This window comes from Rhinatrema bivittatum, chromosome 1 (assembly GCF_901001135.1).
Source record: "Rhinatrema bivittatum chromosome 1, aRhiBiv1.1, whole genome shotgun sequence".
Classification (NCBI taxonomy): Eukaryota; Metazoa; Chordata; class Amphibia; order Gymnophiona; family Rhinatrematidae; genus Rhinatrema; species Rhinatrema bivittatum.
In genome coordinates, this window is record NC_042615.1 from 335,722,996 (window position 1) to 335,740,548 (window position 17,553).

A 17,553-nucleotide genomic window follows, 5' to 3' on the forward strand; every position below is an offset into this window, starting at 1 on the left:
CGAGGGAGGGGGTAGGAATGAGGGATTGTAAGGGGGTCTTTTTCTGCCATCTATTTATATCTAATCTACTCATCCACACCAACTATTTCAGCTTACAAGTCTCTCAGAGATCCCTAGGCCCAAAACACAAAGTGCATTTGTGGCAAAAGGCAGTCAAAACTTCACCTGTTAGAGAAGCCGTGCACAGTTGATAATTTACCCACCGTTACTGATCAGGCAAGGACCTGTACTCATAAATAGTTATTCTTGATCTCAGAATCTCAAAACCAAGATGGTGTCTTGAGGGAAAGACTTGGTGTGTGAAGCTCCACTGTTTTGCTTTTGCTTATTACCAATAACTATGCCTCATTCCAAGCCGAAAGGAAGAATAAGGGAGGTTACCTCAGCTTCTTCCTTGTCTGGTTGGGTACAGCAACAGATTGAGGGCTTCTTCACCCCAGCATTGGGAGTATCTTCAGGTGCTGGTTCAGCTGCGGCTGCTGTCGTGGAGCGTGCAATGGCGTCGTTGGACATGCAAACATCTTTGAGCCCTGATGTCTCCCTGTTCTCCAAGCCGCCCCAATTCGGGGACCTGAGCTGCTGCAACTACGGATGGACTTGGAGTCAGCTTCGATGGCAGCTGCTGGGGCAACTCCCCCTCACAGTGCCGCGAGAGTGGAGACAGGTAGTGCTGGAGACTTGTTACTGCTGCCAGTAGACCAACAGACCTGTAGGGGAAGTGGATTGCTGAAGTATTCCTGCCTTGGCTTCTTCTCCTGTCAGTGGAGAGGAGCCTGCCAGAATCCAAGGAAATTTAGATGCTTCCGGCCGGGATAGACTGGTAAGTTCTATTCATAAGACTAATCTGGTTAAGCCTTTGGTCACTACTTTGGACTCAGTTTGGGTGGCCCTGATGTCCCTAGAAAAATCAAGTCTCCTCTTTTGGTCTCTGCATTCAAACTATGGAATCTTCAATTTCTTCCCAAGCAACTAAATTGGAAGATTTAGGTCAACGGCTCACAGAGATATAATGCAGTCTGTTGAAACTGGGCTAATTCAGAGAAAATTGGTGTTTTCTAAGACTGGAGAATATGGAAAACGCTGTTAGATGTTTGAATTTGAGTTTTGAATTTTCCTTGTGTAAATCTTATTTCTCCATGAGATCAGTTTAAAAAGTACATACTAGAAATTTTGAAAATCTCTCCAGAAGCAATTCTACCTATAGTAAAACAAAACAAAACAAAAACAAACCTTCCACTGAGAAAAGAGAAGGCATATCTTCAGGAAGTCATCAACCAGTTCCTTTAACTACTGATGTATCTTTTTTTTTTTTTTTTTTTTGCAAACCTCAGGTGAAGAGTAAGTTGCAAATCATGAAGCATTATTTTGTTAGTTTTGTTTTCCCTTCTGATTGTGACCTAATCTTAAGGCTTTTCCTCCGAAATAGGGATATCTTATATTATGGACAAAAATTATGGATCTATCCAGATATTACCAGACACACAAAAGAACGGAGGAAAAACTTTCTAGCAGTGCATCAGGAATTGGGAGCCCAGATTATTATACTTTAACCTTGTAAATGTATTATGAAAATGAATAATGCCAGATATGTTTACTGTGAACCATCTCAGTTGAGGTTTTTCCTAGATTTGTATAATCCATCATTAGATCCAACTGGCTAAACCTTGGTTATTGCATTGAATAATATTGATGTTGCTCTTTCCTTATCTCCTTTTTTTACATTGCTTGAGGTATATTTATGCTTAATAGATCCTTGGTCCTCTTATTTTTTTGGTACCTTGGACTGATAATACTATAAAATTTTTCTTTTTTCTATTCTTGGAATGTTTCCTATAAAATATATTACTGATATAATGCCCTTATTTCAGTGGCAAATTGATTGCTGTCTAAATTTTGTTGTAATTTGCATTAAAAAAAATTAAAAAAATAAAACCTCCACATTAAATGTTTGGGGTGATATACAAGAGATATCTAAATCCTCACAAGTGTGGCTTTCAATTTTTATAATATCTTTAACGCTCTGTGTTCTATGATATTTAGTAATGCCAAGCTCTAAAGAGTGTACTCTGGTGAGGACCTTGCTTATGTACATCAGCATCTTGGGTCGGCTCATTAAAAGACAGAGCCTGCAAAGAATCCATGGTATTTATTATAGCCCGTATACAATGGACATTCTTTAAAGCTCTTAAGATGGATCCTTCGACATGAATACTACAAATTTTGAATTTTGAAAACCTGTAAATCCTCGACTTCAAATGATCTCTTATGCTTTCCCTGCACAAAAAATGTTTTTGGAAGTTTCTCTCTCTCATTTTTGGTCAAATGAATGATACAATAGTCTCTCTTTTCAGAAATTGGATTTTCAAGATTCCTTGTTTCTGATTCACTAAGCATTTTTTCCATTACACAGAATGGAGTAAAAAGCCTTAGTGATTCAGGTCCATTTTGAGTTATTACTGATCTGCGGTGTTAGCATGACAGTACTTTTTGAATTAAAATGGCTAGGTGCTTATCTAGCCACTCATTATCCTCCTCATTAAACCAAGCCTTGTTATTTTGTCTTCCACTGGTTCATTTACCTCGGTGGCCACTGCTGTTGCGAAATTATAGGTGCTGCAATAACATAGCAAAAAACCAGAATGGGGCTTTGGAAGACTTGAGAATAACATTCTCCATATTTAGAAAACTTAATTTTTTTTTCCATGCAAGTTATTTGGTAGAGTTACAGATAAATAAGATATGAATTTTGACACTTCTGCATATAAACCTGGCTTTAGAATGATATTTAATTTTTGAGTTAAGGTTAAGTGAGTTCTTAAAGATCCTTTAATTTCTCATTGAATAGCCATTCCAGGGAAGCAACAGTTTTTCAGGGGAAATGTTACATGATTTTTTTGTGAAAAGTTTAGTGACCTTATGGATCTTCTCTGCTTATCCCATGCACTTTTGAATTCCACTACCGTTTTTATCGCATGCCAAACATTTACCACCTGTCATGTAACGCTTCATCACTACCCCTGACACCCAGTCAGGGTTAACTCTGTGGCCACTCGGAGGGTTCTGCCAAGCCCTGCCCAAACCTGGCTGCATCTGCGCATGTGCTCCTACACTTGCAACCTCCCACCCGCCAACTGGCTTCCTGCTTGCCTCTGGGCAATATCCCCACTTGCAAGCTATCCCCTGGTTGTTTCTAAGGACCCTGGGAACCCACACAACCCAAGGGTGTCAAAGTTCCTAGAAATACATTCACAGACCAAATACACACAATACTGGGATCATTAATCAGTCCAAGATAGGCAGAGCTAACAAACTAATACGTTTTTTTATTAAAAAAAAAAAAAATGATGGTAAGAACAGCAAACAAAAAAGGATTTAATCTGCAAACAGAGGTAAAACAACATGGATTAAACTATCAAAGTTAACTGAACATTTTCTACTATTTATCTAGTGCTAGGCTGGTCAGGAAAAAGGTTGTTCACATGAGCTGAACAGGGCCTCAGCACAGAGGTCTCGTCCCTCTGAGCTCCCAGCCGAGATTAGAGAGTTCCAGAACCTTCAGGGAGATTTCTTGGTCTGAAGGGCCAATCAGTGCACAAAGTAGTAACAGCTTTCTCACCAGTGGCCTGATTGGTAAGGTTTTTTGGGCCAATGGCACTGCAGGATGTTTCAGTCCTGCAGTTTCTTCAGGGATGCTGTGATAAATATTCTGTCCAAGCCTCATTCTGAGCCAAGCCAGCATCCAAAGCCTCTGTCTTAACTGCAGTGCAGAGGTCAAACACCACTTGCAGGCCAGCCAGAAGAAATAAGCACTCTGGAGAAACCGTTAAAGGGCAAAACAAATCACAAAGCACGCAAACCTCTATTTTTTGCCACACCACCTTTTTTTGTGGAAAAATATTTTCTGATGTTCCCCCTTTTTAGAACTAGGGTTCATGATGTGAAGCTCTGAGGGGGGGAAGATTCAGAAACAATGTCAAGACATATTTTTCCAGAGAAACTGTGGTAGATGCTTGGAAAACCCTTCTGGAAGAGATGGTGCAGACAATAATGGTAGTGCAATTCAAAATGCATGGGTTAAGCTCAGAGATCCATAGTAGCAAGAGCATGGAAATACAACAAGTTGCGGTAACCTACATGGAGTGGCAATTTCATCCCTAAACAATATATGATTGTGTCAGGGCTTCAAAAATGCATGGCGGTAACTGCACAGGGCAGCAGTTACAATTCTAAACAGCAGCAGCTTGACTGTATCAGGGCTCCAAGAAAGCACAGGGAGGCCAACACTGTGTTGGCCTTGAACCATACTGCACTTGAGAGGGCTGAGAGATCAGGTGAAAGATCCAAGTGGAGAGCTGGTGTTATCTTGTATTTGGAAATTCTGTATGCACATTTCCAACTAAGGATGAATCTCAACTGGGCAGACTTGGCTGAATCTTTTTGGTCTTTATCTGCCGCCATTTACTGTTTTTGGAGAATGTGTATGGACATTACACTTTCCAGAACATTTTTTTAAGTCCTTACATGTTCTTGCAGTGGAAGTAATTTCTTGTGTAAGTACATTTCTGCGTTTCTAATCTGATCCTTGGGGTCCTATTACTATAGGGGCCTATTGTACTAGTAATCACCATTTTGTTGTTCTCCCAGGTCAAAAAATAAAATGGTGGCATGGAGAGCACTTGTAATAATTGCAGAACATCTACCATCTTTTTTTTTTTTTTTTTTTTTCCCTTCCCTTTTTCTGTAAAACTATATTATTTATGACTTTGAGAATAATGGCCAAGTAATGATCTTGAGAAAACTGACCAACTGAAGAGTTTTGTTAGGAATAATTCTGTACTCATGCTGGGGGTGGGGGGGATTATGGTTAAGAGCACAGCGAGCTACTGGTAAGGTCTGGGATTGCCCAGGGACAGAGTGATGGGAAAGTCGCTTTAACTGCTCGACATATTCAGTAGCAGGTGTGCTGTGCTAGCCATAGACAGATTGCCAGCCCTTGCCCTGGGGTTAGAAACAGCAGCTGCCACCTGGGCTGGCTGAATTGTCTAATGCAGTGGTTCTCAACCTTTTTTTTTTTTTTGGCCGGGACACACCTGACAGATGGTTCCCACGTGCGTGACGCAATGAACATGTGACCATCACGGGGCTAAATGTAAACATGCACTCTGCATCCACAGGAATCCCCTCAACTCCCAGCAATGAGTACAGAGCAGATCTAGGGCATTACCCTGTACAACTCGCCATACAAAAAAGATATTCTGGTTCTGATGAAATCCCAGTAAAAGCAAAACAAACTCCTTTTACTACCAGGCAAAATAGCCTTCCTTATGAAAAGACAGTAATTTACCACTAATGCATGTCCTATTGAGAAAACACAACAAATAAGATTGATACAAATGCCTACATGCTAGTAAAATACCTCACCTCGGTCACACACCCAGAACTGACCTTCACCAAGTACAGAAAAACCACAAATGATAAATATGGAGACAGAAACTGGAATGGAAAACAAAAAAAGCCACTCTGCATGCAGTGCAAATCTGGAGAAATGGAAAGAGAAATATAGCACCTAACAGACTCTCAGGATTTGCAATAATGCACACAAACTAATCTGCACAAATTTACACCTGTATTATGGAACACACTCAAACAGTAACAATCCTATCTAAGAAATACAACTATTAAACCAGGTCCTAAACAATAATACACTTCCTATTAGGAAAACAGAATAAGCCAAGGTGCTATAGAGCCCCACACAGAAATAATTGTAAAGCTATGCTAAAAATGTTACAAAACAGCTGCTGAACAGAATAATATCCAACAATTAAAAACTCTCATAAAAATTATTAAAACATGTTCAAATATCAATAAAATATTTCAAAACAGCAGACATCAAATAATACCCAATTATTAAAATGGCAGTCAATCAAGAAAAATACATTTAAAAAGCCACCTTTACTTACCCTCTCCAGTAACTTTCCTACTCCTTTCTCTTCCAGGCCAATAGCACTCACCAGAAGCAGCAAGGGCTGCTGAAGCTCTCTCCTCAGAGTCCTCTTCCTTAGCGCCTACAACCAGACACTCACACACACCCCCCAAATTAGACCCCAAGACCAGTCTTGGTCTCTCTCACACCAGTCATCTTCCTGACCAGTCTCTCGCTCTCACACAGAAACACATCGCCTCCCTGACCAGTCTCTCGCTCTCACACAGAAACACATTGCCTCCCTGACCAGTCTCTCTCTCAATCACACTCATGCTGTCTTGCATACAATCTCTCAATCACACACAAATGCTGTTGCATCCATTCACACCATCTCTTACCCAGGCTTCCATTCACACCCACACACACCAGCTCTCACCAAAAACTTATTCTTCCTTCACTGCAGGGATGGGCTCCAGTTCAGCCGCGGCTTTACTCCGGTGGGCCTTCTTTTTGCGCCACCACTGGAATGGGCTCCCATGGTGACCTCGGTCGGGGTCAGGTTTCCTCTTTGTCATCACGGGGATGGGCTCCCGTGGTGGCCTCGGTCGGGTTTTCCTCTTCACTGCCATGGGAATGGGCTTCCGTGGTGGCCTTGCTTCGTCATGGTCGGGTTTCTTCTTCACCACCACGGTCCCATGGCAGCCTTGCTTCATCGGAGTTCAATACTTCTATTCCTCCCACCCCACCCCCGGGCATTCTGATGCCTGCCTCACCGGCCAATCAAAGGCTTCCTCCCTTCTTCCTACTCCCATTGCAGGTAGAAGGGAGGAGGTTTCCAATTGGCCTGTGTGGGGGGCAGGCAAAAGGAAGGAGGCTTCCCATTGGGCAATGGGGGTAGGAAGAAAGGAGGCTTCCAATTGGCCCGCGGGGGCTGGAAAAAGGGAGAAGCAAAGTACAACGGGGCAGTGGGACACCGGGAGACGCGACACACCGGTTGAGAAGCGCGGGTCAAATGTAACATTCTTCATCAATGTGTGTATCTGCTGTTGAGAACCCCTATGACCTTCAGTTGCATAATGGAAAGGGAGAAAAGGAAAGAGAAACTTCATTCTCGTAGCCCCCCCCCTTTTTTTTTTTTTTTCTTTTATTAAACTGGTTCTCTGCAGGCTGTAGTAGTTTCGGACCCGAAAAACAAAACTGAAATCAATCCAATATAGCTGTGTAGTAACCAAGAAGAATGAGATCTGTGTATTTGTAAAGTTCTTTTCCCGTCGATAGCAGGGCTGAATTAGCCATGCTGTCATGGGATCTGTCAATCAGGCCCAGGAGGCGGAGCTTGTCAAAGCAGAGAACAGAGCTTTGCTCTCTGCGGCTGCGCGTGTGTTCCCGCGCAGGAAAGTAACGGAATCTCCTCAGTCTGTTTTTTCCGCGAGCGGGATCGCACGCGGAGCTGATCTCTCCTCAGTTTTAAAAACAGAATTAAATATCAAAACGGGGTTCAAACCCTGTCACTTTAAAATTAAGATCGGATACGACCGCGATTACAAATGTCTCGGACCGAGTCACAATCGAGACAATTTGTAAGTTCCTCTAATCACAGAGAGCATTAAAACAAAGGGCTGACAGGCTTCAGGACATCGCCGGGCCCGCTAGCTTCATCGGCTCCACCAGAGAAGGAAACTTTGCCGTCGGATCCTAAGTCCTCCATTCTAGGAGGTAAGGGAAAGGCAAAAGACAAAGGCCAGTGGGTTCTTGAAAATCCCCAGTGCCTAAAGAGCCGCAAAATACCTCATCGGAGGTCAAATCCTCGGCGCCGATGATTTATGCGCCTACGGTACGTCTGCGCAGACTGACATACCGGCGCCGAAAATGGAGTCTGCGCGCAGCCTACAGCTTCCGGCGCGCATAGCGCAGAGGAAATGTATGGCGCCGGAAGAGCCTGCGCGTTCGGCGCCGAAAGAACCTGCGCGTACGGCGCCGGAAGAACCTGTGCGCACGGCGCCGAATACAGAGGCTTATGCGCACGGCGCCGACTACAAAGGCTTATGCGCACGGCGCCGACTACAAAGGCTTATGCGCACGGCGCCGACTACAAAAGGCTTATGCGCACAGCGCCGAACATCGGCACCGATAACCCATGTGCGCGCCACATCAGGAAGATATGCGCATACAACTACAACTGCGCAGAAATCTACTTCCGCGCACAGATATATAAGTGCGCATAAGTTCACAGTCGCGCATACGTGCATATCCGCGCATAAGCATATATACGCGCATAAAGCTAACCTAGCGCATAAACCACAATCGGCGCGTGGAAACCATAATTATTTCACTAGGAAATTAAACATGAGCTTGAAGCGGAAACGATACCCTTCACACAGCTCGTTTCCAGAGACTGGAGTCACAGATACTGGTAAATCATCTGACTATCATAAGTATTCCAGTCACTCCCACCGTACTAAATTACCAAAGAGGAGTACAACATGGGAGATAAGTCCTTCGACTTCTATATCATCTCGTACAGCTAATACCTGCTCAAAAAGGAAAATAGTGAAATTCTTCCTCTAACACTTCTTCAATTCGGAAAGGTTCTAAGGAATACTTCAGACAATAGACTACAAGGAAACAGAAGTTCTTACAACTTCACCTGAAGCAGGTATCACACAACAACGAGACAGTCGCATGGTATGCCTTCTCGTACAAGAGACGCATTTTTCCAACTGTCTCAATCTTTAACAGGCTTTACGAGACACTTTCATCATCATTTCAATGACCAATATTGCTACTAACCAGCAGTTGGTACCGACATCTCACAGGTTAAACCAACCAGCCTCACCAACTCATATTCAGGAGACATCTTTAGATTCTCCTTCAATACAAACATTCCCATCATCGGTGGGATGTCTCTTAGACCTGCACGACCACATACAGGAGCCGTATTCCCCTCCTGAAGACCTTACGTACCCAAAATTCCTAGGAAAAACGGGTACCATTCTACATCTAGAGGTCCAAAAAGAACAGACCTTAGGGCAAAAACCCCTGGTCTTCTAAAGATTTTGATACTCAGGTGGAACTAATTTTCTTCCACCACAAGATATCCTGCATTCAGTCTCACAAAATCCTGGGAGGCTCCTTATACAATAACAGCCATTTCCAGGGAAACAGACATAAAATTTCGTGTAAAAAAAAAAAAAAAAAATCACTATACACTCTACCACAATTGCCTCACGCTTCGAGTGTAATAGAGTCGACGATGCAAAGGTTCAAGAAAACAAAGTTGCATACCACTTTCCCAACGGGGAAAGACAACAAATATTTAGATGAGTTTGGCAGAAAAATATACCATAACTCGATGTTAACTGCACGAATTATGCAACATCAGTTCTACAGGGTGCAATAGCTCTATGAGTGCATGCAAGCTATGAAAGGTATACATTCCTCTGTTGCGGAACATATACCTCAACCTCTTCATGACATGGAAGAGTATTCTCAACACCTCTTGAGGTCAATCTATGAAGCACATGAAACATCATCCAGAGCATCTGCAACAACTATTGCAGCCCGCAGACTACCATGGTTACGTTCAAGTTCGAGAAGAATTGCACGAGAAACTAACAAACCTCCCATGTACAGGAGATAACCTGTTCGGAGAGAAAGTCCAGGACGCAGTAACTAGATTAAAAGACGAAGCTCTAGCAGTATAATTGCTAGCATCGAATCCTATTACTCGACTACACGTCGTTATGTGGGATCTAATAGTAGGCAACCATATGCCAGAAGACCCTACATATCTTATCAATCTTCGTACGCAGTCATACCCTGCCGACCAGCGTCCTGCTCCACAAAACAATACTTCACATCAACGAAGAGGTAAACCACGTAACCAGAGACAACGGGCACAACAGCCGACTGCTGTAACAAAAGCGACGTCATCTTTAGTTACTCAGACACCACCACAACATCAAGCTCCTCCAGGCAGAATTCATGCTTGCCTGAAAGCCTGGGAAAGAATAACATCGAATCAATGGGTTCTGGAGATAGTACGTCAAGGCTACCAACTCCAATTTATAACGAAACCCACATTGCCTCATCTTTCCACACTCAGGATTTTCAATTCCCATCCACAACCGGGGGACGAAATTGCTTACTTCGCAAACAACAAGCAATTCGACAAATCCACCCACACTCCAAATTAGCAGCATTTTATTCCCCGTACTTCCTCATACCCAAGAAGTCGGGGGGCCTTCGACCCATAATACACCTAAGGGAGTTGAACAATTTCTCACCAAAGAGAAATTCAAAATGGTATCGTTGAAGTCAATTCTCTCTCTCATTCAAACCAACGATTGGATGTGCTCAATCTACCTGACAGATGCTCACACACTCATTCCAATCCATCCATCCTCGTGGCGTTACCTGTGCTTTCGCTACAGACATCAACACTACCAGTACAAAGTTCTTCCCTTTGGGCTATCTGCTGCACCCAGGGTATTCACCAAATGCATGATAGTGGTGGTGGCTCATCTCAGGAAACAAGATATAACCATCTTTCCATATCTGGACGATTGGCTCATAATCGCCTCAACTCCAACGTCTTACTGGATCACCTCCATCGGGTGATACACTGTTTGCAAGAACTAAGATTGGTGATCATTTTTCAGAAATCACACCTACAACCAACACAACAGTTGCAGTTCATAGGCGCATGCCTAGATACTATGTGCAACAGAGCATACCTCCCAATTGACAGAATATCACATTTCCGTCAACTTCTACACACCTTGAACCATACTCAGAAGCCGTCAGCAAGACAAGTCTTGGTAATTCGGGGCCACATGACAGCGGTAAACTTCATGGTTCCCAACACCAGGTTACACATGAGGTGCCTACAATGGGGTCTAAAGCGCCAATGGAAACAGCATTCACAACCATTGACGCAGAAGGTACCGCTGACCGCAGAAATGAAAAAAGATATAGCATGGTGGCTCCTAGATTCCACTCTGTCCAAAGGAGCGTTGTTCAGCCCCCCTCCTCACAATGCAGTCCTACCACAGATGCGTCTCGCAAGGGATGGGGTGCACACCTTGAGGTTTATGGAACCCAAAGGTTATGAACACTTTCAGAACAGAATCTACAAATAAATCTATTGGAACTCAGAGCGATTCGCAATGCATTGCGAGTCTCCCAAGACCACCTAAAGGGACGCAGGGTCATGATCTACACAGACAACTAAGTAGCGATGTTTACATCAATAAACAAGGAAGGTCCGGTTCATGGTCCCTCTGCAAGGAGACCCTGACAATCTTCGAACACGCTCACAAGAATTGCATACACCTCCAAGCAACTTCCCTACAGGGAGTTGCAAACACAAGAGCAGACAGACTAAGTCGCATCTTTCATCCCCACAAATGGACACTCAATACAGAAATAGTCCAGGACATATTTCTACAGTGGGGAACACCTTTGATAGATCTCTTTGCAACAGATATCAATACACAAGTTTCCAACTTCTGCTTGATACAACCGAGCCAACTCAGCATCGCCCAAGATGCCTTCCTCATTCCGGGAACGACAGACCTTCTGTATGCCTTTCCTCCCATACCTCTCATAACAAGAACAATTCAGAAATGTATAGCGGACAAATTCAACTGATACTCATAGCCCGGCCTGGCCGAGGCAGCCATGGTACAGTTCCTGCTTCGACTATCCATCAAGGATCCAATTCTATTGCCGAATCGTCAAGATCTTCTCAGCCAAGATCAAGGAACAGTACTACACCTGCTACATTTATCTCTACACTTGACAGCGTGGAGATTGAAAGACTCCTTCTGACAAACAAGGAGTTTCCTCTTCAGCACAATTCTTTTTGTTACAATCAATGACACTCTCAACAAGGGAAAATTATAGTTATAAATGCAAACGCTACTTTGCCTGGTGCAATTCCAACGATGTACCACCATTGGACTGCTTCCCAGAAGTGCTCATTGATTATCTTCATACACTATATGTCGCTGGTCTACCAACTTCATCCATCAGAATTCGCCTCAGCGCCATAGGCGCTTCTCATAGACCAATCAATAACATTCCTATATCCAATCACCCATTACTGACTCGTTTCATGAGGGGTTTAACTAACATTCGTCCTCTGGTATCCAAACCTCCAGTTCCATGGAACCTCAACATAGTTCTGGAACAGCTCATGCTTTATCCCTTTGAGCCCATGAACTCGGCACACGTTAAATACATCACCTGGAAGGTGGTATTCCTGGTTGCAGTAACATCAGCACGAAGAGTTAATGAGTTACAAGCTTTGGTCCATTATCCTCCATACTTGTAATTTCATCACCAGAAGGTAGTTCTAACGAACGTAGTTACCCATTCCATCTCAATCAGACAATGGAATTACCAACCTTTTTTCCTAAACCCCATGCAGACGGGGGAAAAACTACTGCACACACTGGAGTGCAAAGAACGTTAACACACTATAAAGAGAGAACGAACTCGGACTCCCGTGTCTCTCAACTCTTTGTCTCCTGTGACCCAAAGACACCTGGACTACCAGTGGATAAACGCACCATCTCCCGTTGGATAGCGCAGTGCATCAAATTCTACTATGAAAAACAGAGTTTGCATTTACAGTCTACTCCTAAAGCTCACCAAGTTAGAGCAGTAGCAACCTCCTTAGCACACCTAAAGAATGTGCAAACCATAGACATTTGCAAGGCAGCTATCTGGTCATCACTGCATACCTTCACATCTCATTACTGCCTTGACCAGCAACCAGCCATGGATGCGAAGATAGGGCAAACAATACTGCAATCTCTATCCTCCTGTCCACGGTGACTGCCACACTGTCAAAGATCACGTCCGTCCATATATATCATATAACGTGATCGGGAGCTTTGGACTCCCATGACAGCATGGCTAATTCAGCCCTGCTATCGACGGGAAAAAGCAAGTTTGCTTACCGTAAACGATGTTTCCGTAGATAGCAGGATGAATTAGCCATGCTGACCCACCCTCCTCCCTGGCAGTCACCAAGTCTTCGACTACACTACAGCTTTATTACAGACTGAGGAGATTCCGTTACTTTCCTGCGCGGGAACACACGCGCAGCCGCAGAGAGCAAAGCTCTGTTCTCTGCTTTGACAAGCTCCGCCTCCCGGGCCTGATTGACAGATCCCATGACAGCATGGCTAATTCATCCTGCTATCTACGGAAACATCGTTTACGGTAAGCAAACTTGCTTTTATTCTCACGGAATATGGGCCACATGAAAATGTTTTACGTGCGCTCTTGAGTCCTCCAGTTTAGTTGTGAAACGGAGAAGGATCAGCATGGTCTGGAGATCTCTAGTACAGCAGCGCCTTTGTGTTTAGGGTTCCTGCGGTTCCACTGAAAGGTCTCGCAAGGAGTCCAGCTTTGTGCAGGGCTCTGAGCTGCTTAAATCATTGTGCAATTCTTATTTCGTTGCTTGCTAGTTTGTTTCCTCTGGTACCTTTCCAGAGGAACCATATGTACTAAGTGATGAAAACGGAGAAAAAAAATAGTTTTCTGATTTTTCTAAGGGGAATACTACTTCCTGGTATTTCCAAGACCATGGGATTACATCACTAGGTTCCATAATTTTGGAACCATATTCTGCCTGGTATTTCATTCTTTGTAACTTTCATTTACGTATAGATCTGCAGTTTATTCAGTAATTTACTGTGCATTTTAGCAGTCTAAGTATAGATTAACAAGTGAAACTTTTTTTTTTTTTTTTTAGTTCCAGCACAAATGTAGTCTTTTTAGCTCAGAGCGTCAGCCGCAGCAGACTAATGCATCACATCTGGTAGATTCTCAATTGCTGTACTGCTTGACAGGTAGTGATGGTATAAATGGGGTGGACCGTAGGTAAGAAATGTGAAAATTGTTTGTTTTTGTTCAGTGTGAGCCTGATTATCTGAAATTGTAGCCATGTCCAGAAATATTTCAACCTTTCAAGTTTAAATGCGTGGAAACCTTTTATAAGAAAGCCATTATCTGCTGTGCCCCATTCAAATGTGCACGCATCAAGTATTAATACTTGTCCTTCATTAATTCAACATGTTTTCACTACTTGTTAAGCTCTTCCCCTGCAGTTCACTGGGAGGCAGCGTTGTGCAGGTCACCTCGCATGGCCTGGGATGGGATTGGTTCATGGAGTCTGATTTCATTTAACACGACACAGCCTCTCTGCACCAGCTGGCTCCTTCCTGCTAACATGGCTGCGCCCAGAGGCTCAGAGTAATTGTAGGGCAGCTGCTTAAAGGATGTGAAAACTGATACAGCAACATTTGAATTGCTATCTGGGGCACATTCCCCTTATTTTACAGCAGTGTTCCCCCCCCCCCCCTCCTATTTCAGGCTCAGTTCAGTCGGAACCAGTCTCTGTTGAATTCAAGTGCCATGAGCCTTCATTCACCACTACCCAAGGTTTTTCTTTTCTTTTAATATTCCCTTGCTACCTCAGCCCAGCCAATGCAGTGATAGTTTTGCCCCCCCCCCCCCCCCCCCCCCCCCTCCAGCCCTCTCTCCGGAGCGCCACGCAGCATAGATACCTCCCGAACCCAGCCAATGTGGTGCCTCTGTCTGGCCACTGGGGGCCGTCAACGAACAGTGACTGAGACGTCATTCCCTGCTGGTTCAGGGAGCAGGAGAGCTGACCTGCAAATGGAGGCCAAGTCCTCCCGCACAGCACTGCCACTGGGTTGGTCCATTTGGAGGGAATATTCCTGCTGGTTTGTATCTTTACTTTTAACTTTTTTTGGGGGGGGGGGGGGGCTTGGCAGTTTCCTCCTCCTTTTCGAGCTGAATTGGAACTAGCAGTTTACCTGAGTCTTCACTGGCATGACCCCCACCTCCCTCCACCATATTTTATGTCTCCCAACTCAGTTAGCTCAGTATTTAAAACCACATTCCTCTGCCAGAGGCCACACACCCAGGCTCCTTCCAAGCCACTACAATCATGGGTCTTAGTCCAGCCACCCTGGCACCTCCTCCCCCCAAATACTGTGAATGCAGACTCGATAGCATCCCCGGCTGGCCTGGAAAAACCTGTGCTGGGGATTGAACGCAGGTCCTTCTGCAGAGCAGAGAAGGACCACTGAGCCACCAGGCCGGACCCATGTATACCTCGAATGTACAGCTTCATTTACACTGAAGAGCTAAGTCAGCAGGGCAGAATGTAAGGTGCATATATTCATATTCGTCTGCAGTGCTCCTTGGGAGAAAAATTTTGTTAGGAAATTTAAAACGGTAGAAGTTTGTTAGGATCCCAATAGTCTTGAAAGCTTATGTCTGTCACCATTTTTGGATAACTTTGTCTATGTGGTCCAGTGAAGTGTCCTACTTGCAAGCAAATAGCCAGTGGTTACCAAATGTTGCCTGGGGGACCCCCAGCCATTTGGGCTTTCAGGATATGTGCAGTAAATATGCATGAGGAAGGCTTTACATGCACTCCTTCCAGTGCACGCAGATTTTTCATGCACATTTATTGCACATATCCTGAAAGCCCGACTGGCTGGAGGATTTCCCAGGACAGGTTTGGGAATTCTGACTTCCCTCCTTTTGCAAAAGGTATGTTCTCTCAATCAAGTGTAGTACTACTAACTTCTCTTGGGTCAGAGGCATTTTCTTTTCTGCCAAAGTATCCCCCAGCCTTCGGCTGCAACCACCTTTGTTGGATGGCCATGCAATGACTTACCAGCTTTCTACATCCCGCACATGTGGGATGTTCTAGTGCCACGGAACATTAGAAGCTGGTACAGATCGTATGCACTTTTGGTGGGCCTCAATCCAGCTAGGTGTTTGCCCTGTCCTATCTTCCCCACTCTCCCTGGCTTCACAATCCGTCTTCATGTTACTTTTTAATCTGAAGATTTCTTGAGAGAGTAATATTCTACATTCCCTCTCTTCAGATCAGTGATGTTCATTGTCTCCCAGTTATTAAGAAGCTGCTAATCCTGGTGCTAACTGACCATTCATTAAAAGTTATTGAAAGTACACCCCCCTGCATGCTTGGGTGCTCAAGGGTGCGCTGAATCGAGAAGGTTGATATCTGATGAGGTTTTGATGAATTCCGAAGCTCATCTGGGAAATAACTAACCTTTGTGTCCTGTTTGCTCTCTTAATTTTTTTTTATTGCAGATTTATTTGTAAAGGCTTTTATGGAGCTGCTATCTCTGACCAGTTTGTTTTACAGTGTATCCTTTAATACTGAAAGGATAGAAATACAGATTTTTCTTAAATCGTAACTTTCTGTCAAGTAAAGCTCTCCCTTTCAGTTTTTATCTGTGGCTCCTTTTCTTTGGATCCTGGTCGGCATGACATTTTTTTTTCCTTTTTTCCCTTTTTTTTTTTTTTCTTCTTTTTTGCTGTTTGCAAAGACTCTTGGGAGGATTTGACAGAGTTGGTGGAGCAAATACGTGATGATACTGAAGGTGCGTGCCACACCGACATCTTTCAACTCTTATTTGCAATGTACACCCGCTTTTTAAGTTTGCAGGCTTGAATATCAGCTGTAGGATTTGGTTCCCTTAGCGGTGTTTGCACTTTCCGTATGCATGGCCTCCTAGTGGCTTAATGTTCAGATACATTCACCTCTAATGTTGAGAAGTGACGTGTCAAGTGCTAGAGATCAAACTAGTGTCAGGTAAAACGAATGTGTATTATGTTCAGATTGAAATTGTGTAGTATAAGGACAGTGGCATCCTGCAGTTAAGAAATTGAATGCAAAGTCTCCATTTTGCCCTAGTTTTTGTCCTAGTCGACATAGACATTATCCATTACTTACTACTAATGTGCAGATCATAAAATATGTATCGCTTCAGTATTGATGCTGCTTTTTTTTTTTATTTACTCTGTTCTTTTGACTGTATGATGTATGCATGCTGCATATTTTGCAATTGAAAAGGAGAGAAAATGATCAAGACTTAAAAGTAAAGAAACATTTAAGGCCTGATTTTTAAAAAGCATTTTGTTGAGTAAAACTGGGCTTTACACATGTAAATGCACTTTTCTCCAGTAAGTGGGCTTTTGAAAATTGCTACAATATATGCCACTGAATTGCCCATAGAATTTACTTGAGTAAGTGCATTTTATTCAAGCAAATGGCTTTTCAAAATTGCTACAAAAGTGCGTGAGATTTACACGCAAAACTCCTTTTGAAAATTACCCCTTAAATGAGCTTACATCATAAGTGGTTTATCAACCTTGCCCTGATGCCTGCACAGTGTTGTGTAATATTCTGAAAGATGGAAAAGAAACAGGTATTAGAAGCTTCTGGAAGTTCTTCTTAATTAGCCGTTGCTACCATTAATAATGCAAGTGAACGGGGGAGCCAGCACTGACCCTTTTCATGACTGAAGCAAATGTCACGTCAGTGTATTCAAACTGTATAGCATGAACGCCTCAAGAGAGAGTAGCCTAAAGGAAGGAGACTTAAAAAGAAAAAAAAAAAAAGCAGGTGGTGTGATCCTAATGAAAAAAAATAACAGAAAATATTGGGACAGAGAAAAAGAGAAGCAATAGAGCCAAGAAACAAGCAAGTTGAAACTCCGATGATTCGGACCAGTCGGAGAGCTTTACAGTACGGTATTCACTTTCAG

General features: G+C 43.5%; 1 protein-coding gene across 10 annotated transcripts in view; it reads left to right on the forward strand.

The window, feature by feature from the left end:
- The window catches only part of RUFY3 (RUN and FYVE domain containing 3), a 263,821-nt gene that overhangs the window by 72,071 nt on the left and 174,197 nt on the right, over window positions 1–17,553 (forward strand). For 4 of the 10 annotated variants that reach the window (XM_029598639.1, XM_029598603.1, XM_029598570.1 and 1 more), the window contains exon 2: window positions 16,333–16,386. The exons of 5 other annotated variants lie outside the window; for them this stretch is intronic. In XM_029598639.1, coding sequence (XP_029454499.1) covers window positions 16,333–16,386 — 54 coding nt within the window. Of the gene's footprint in view, window positions 1–13,788; window positions 13,820–16,332; window positions 16,387–17,553 lie in introns of those variants that run through there. One more of the 10 variants, XM_029598622.1, reaches the window with a different exon arrangement.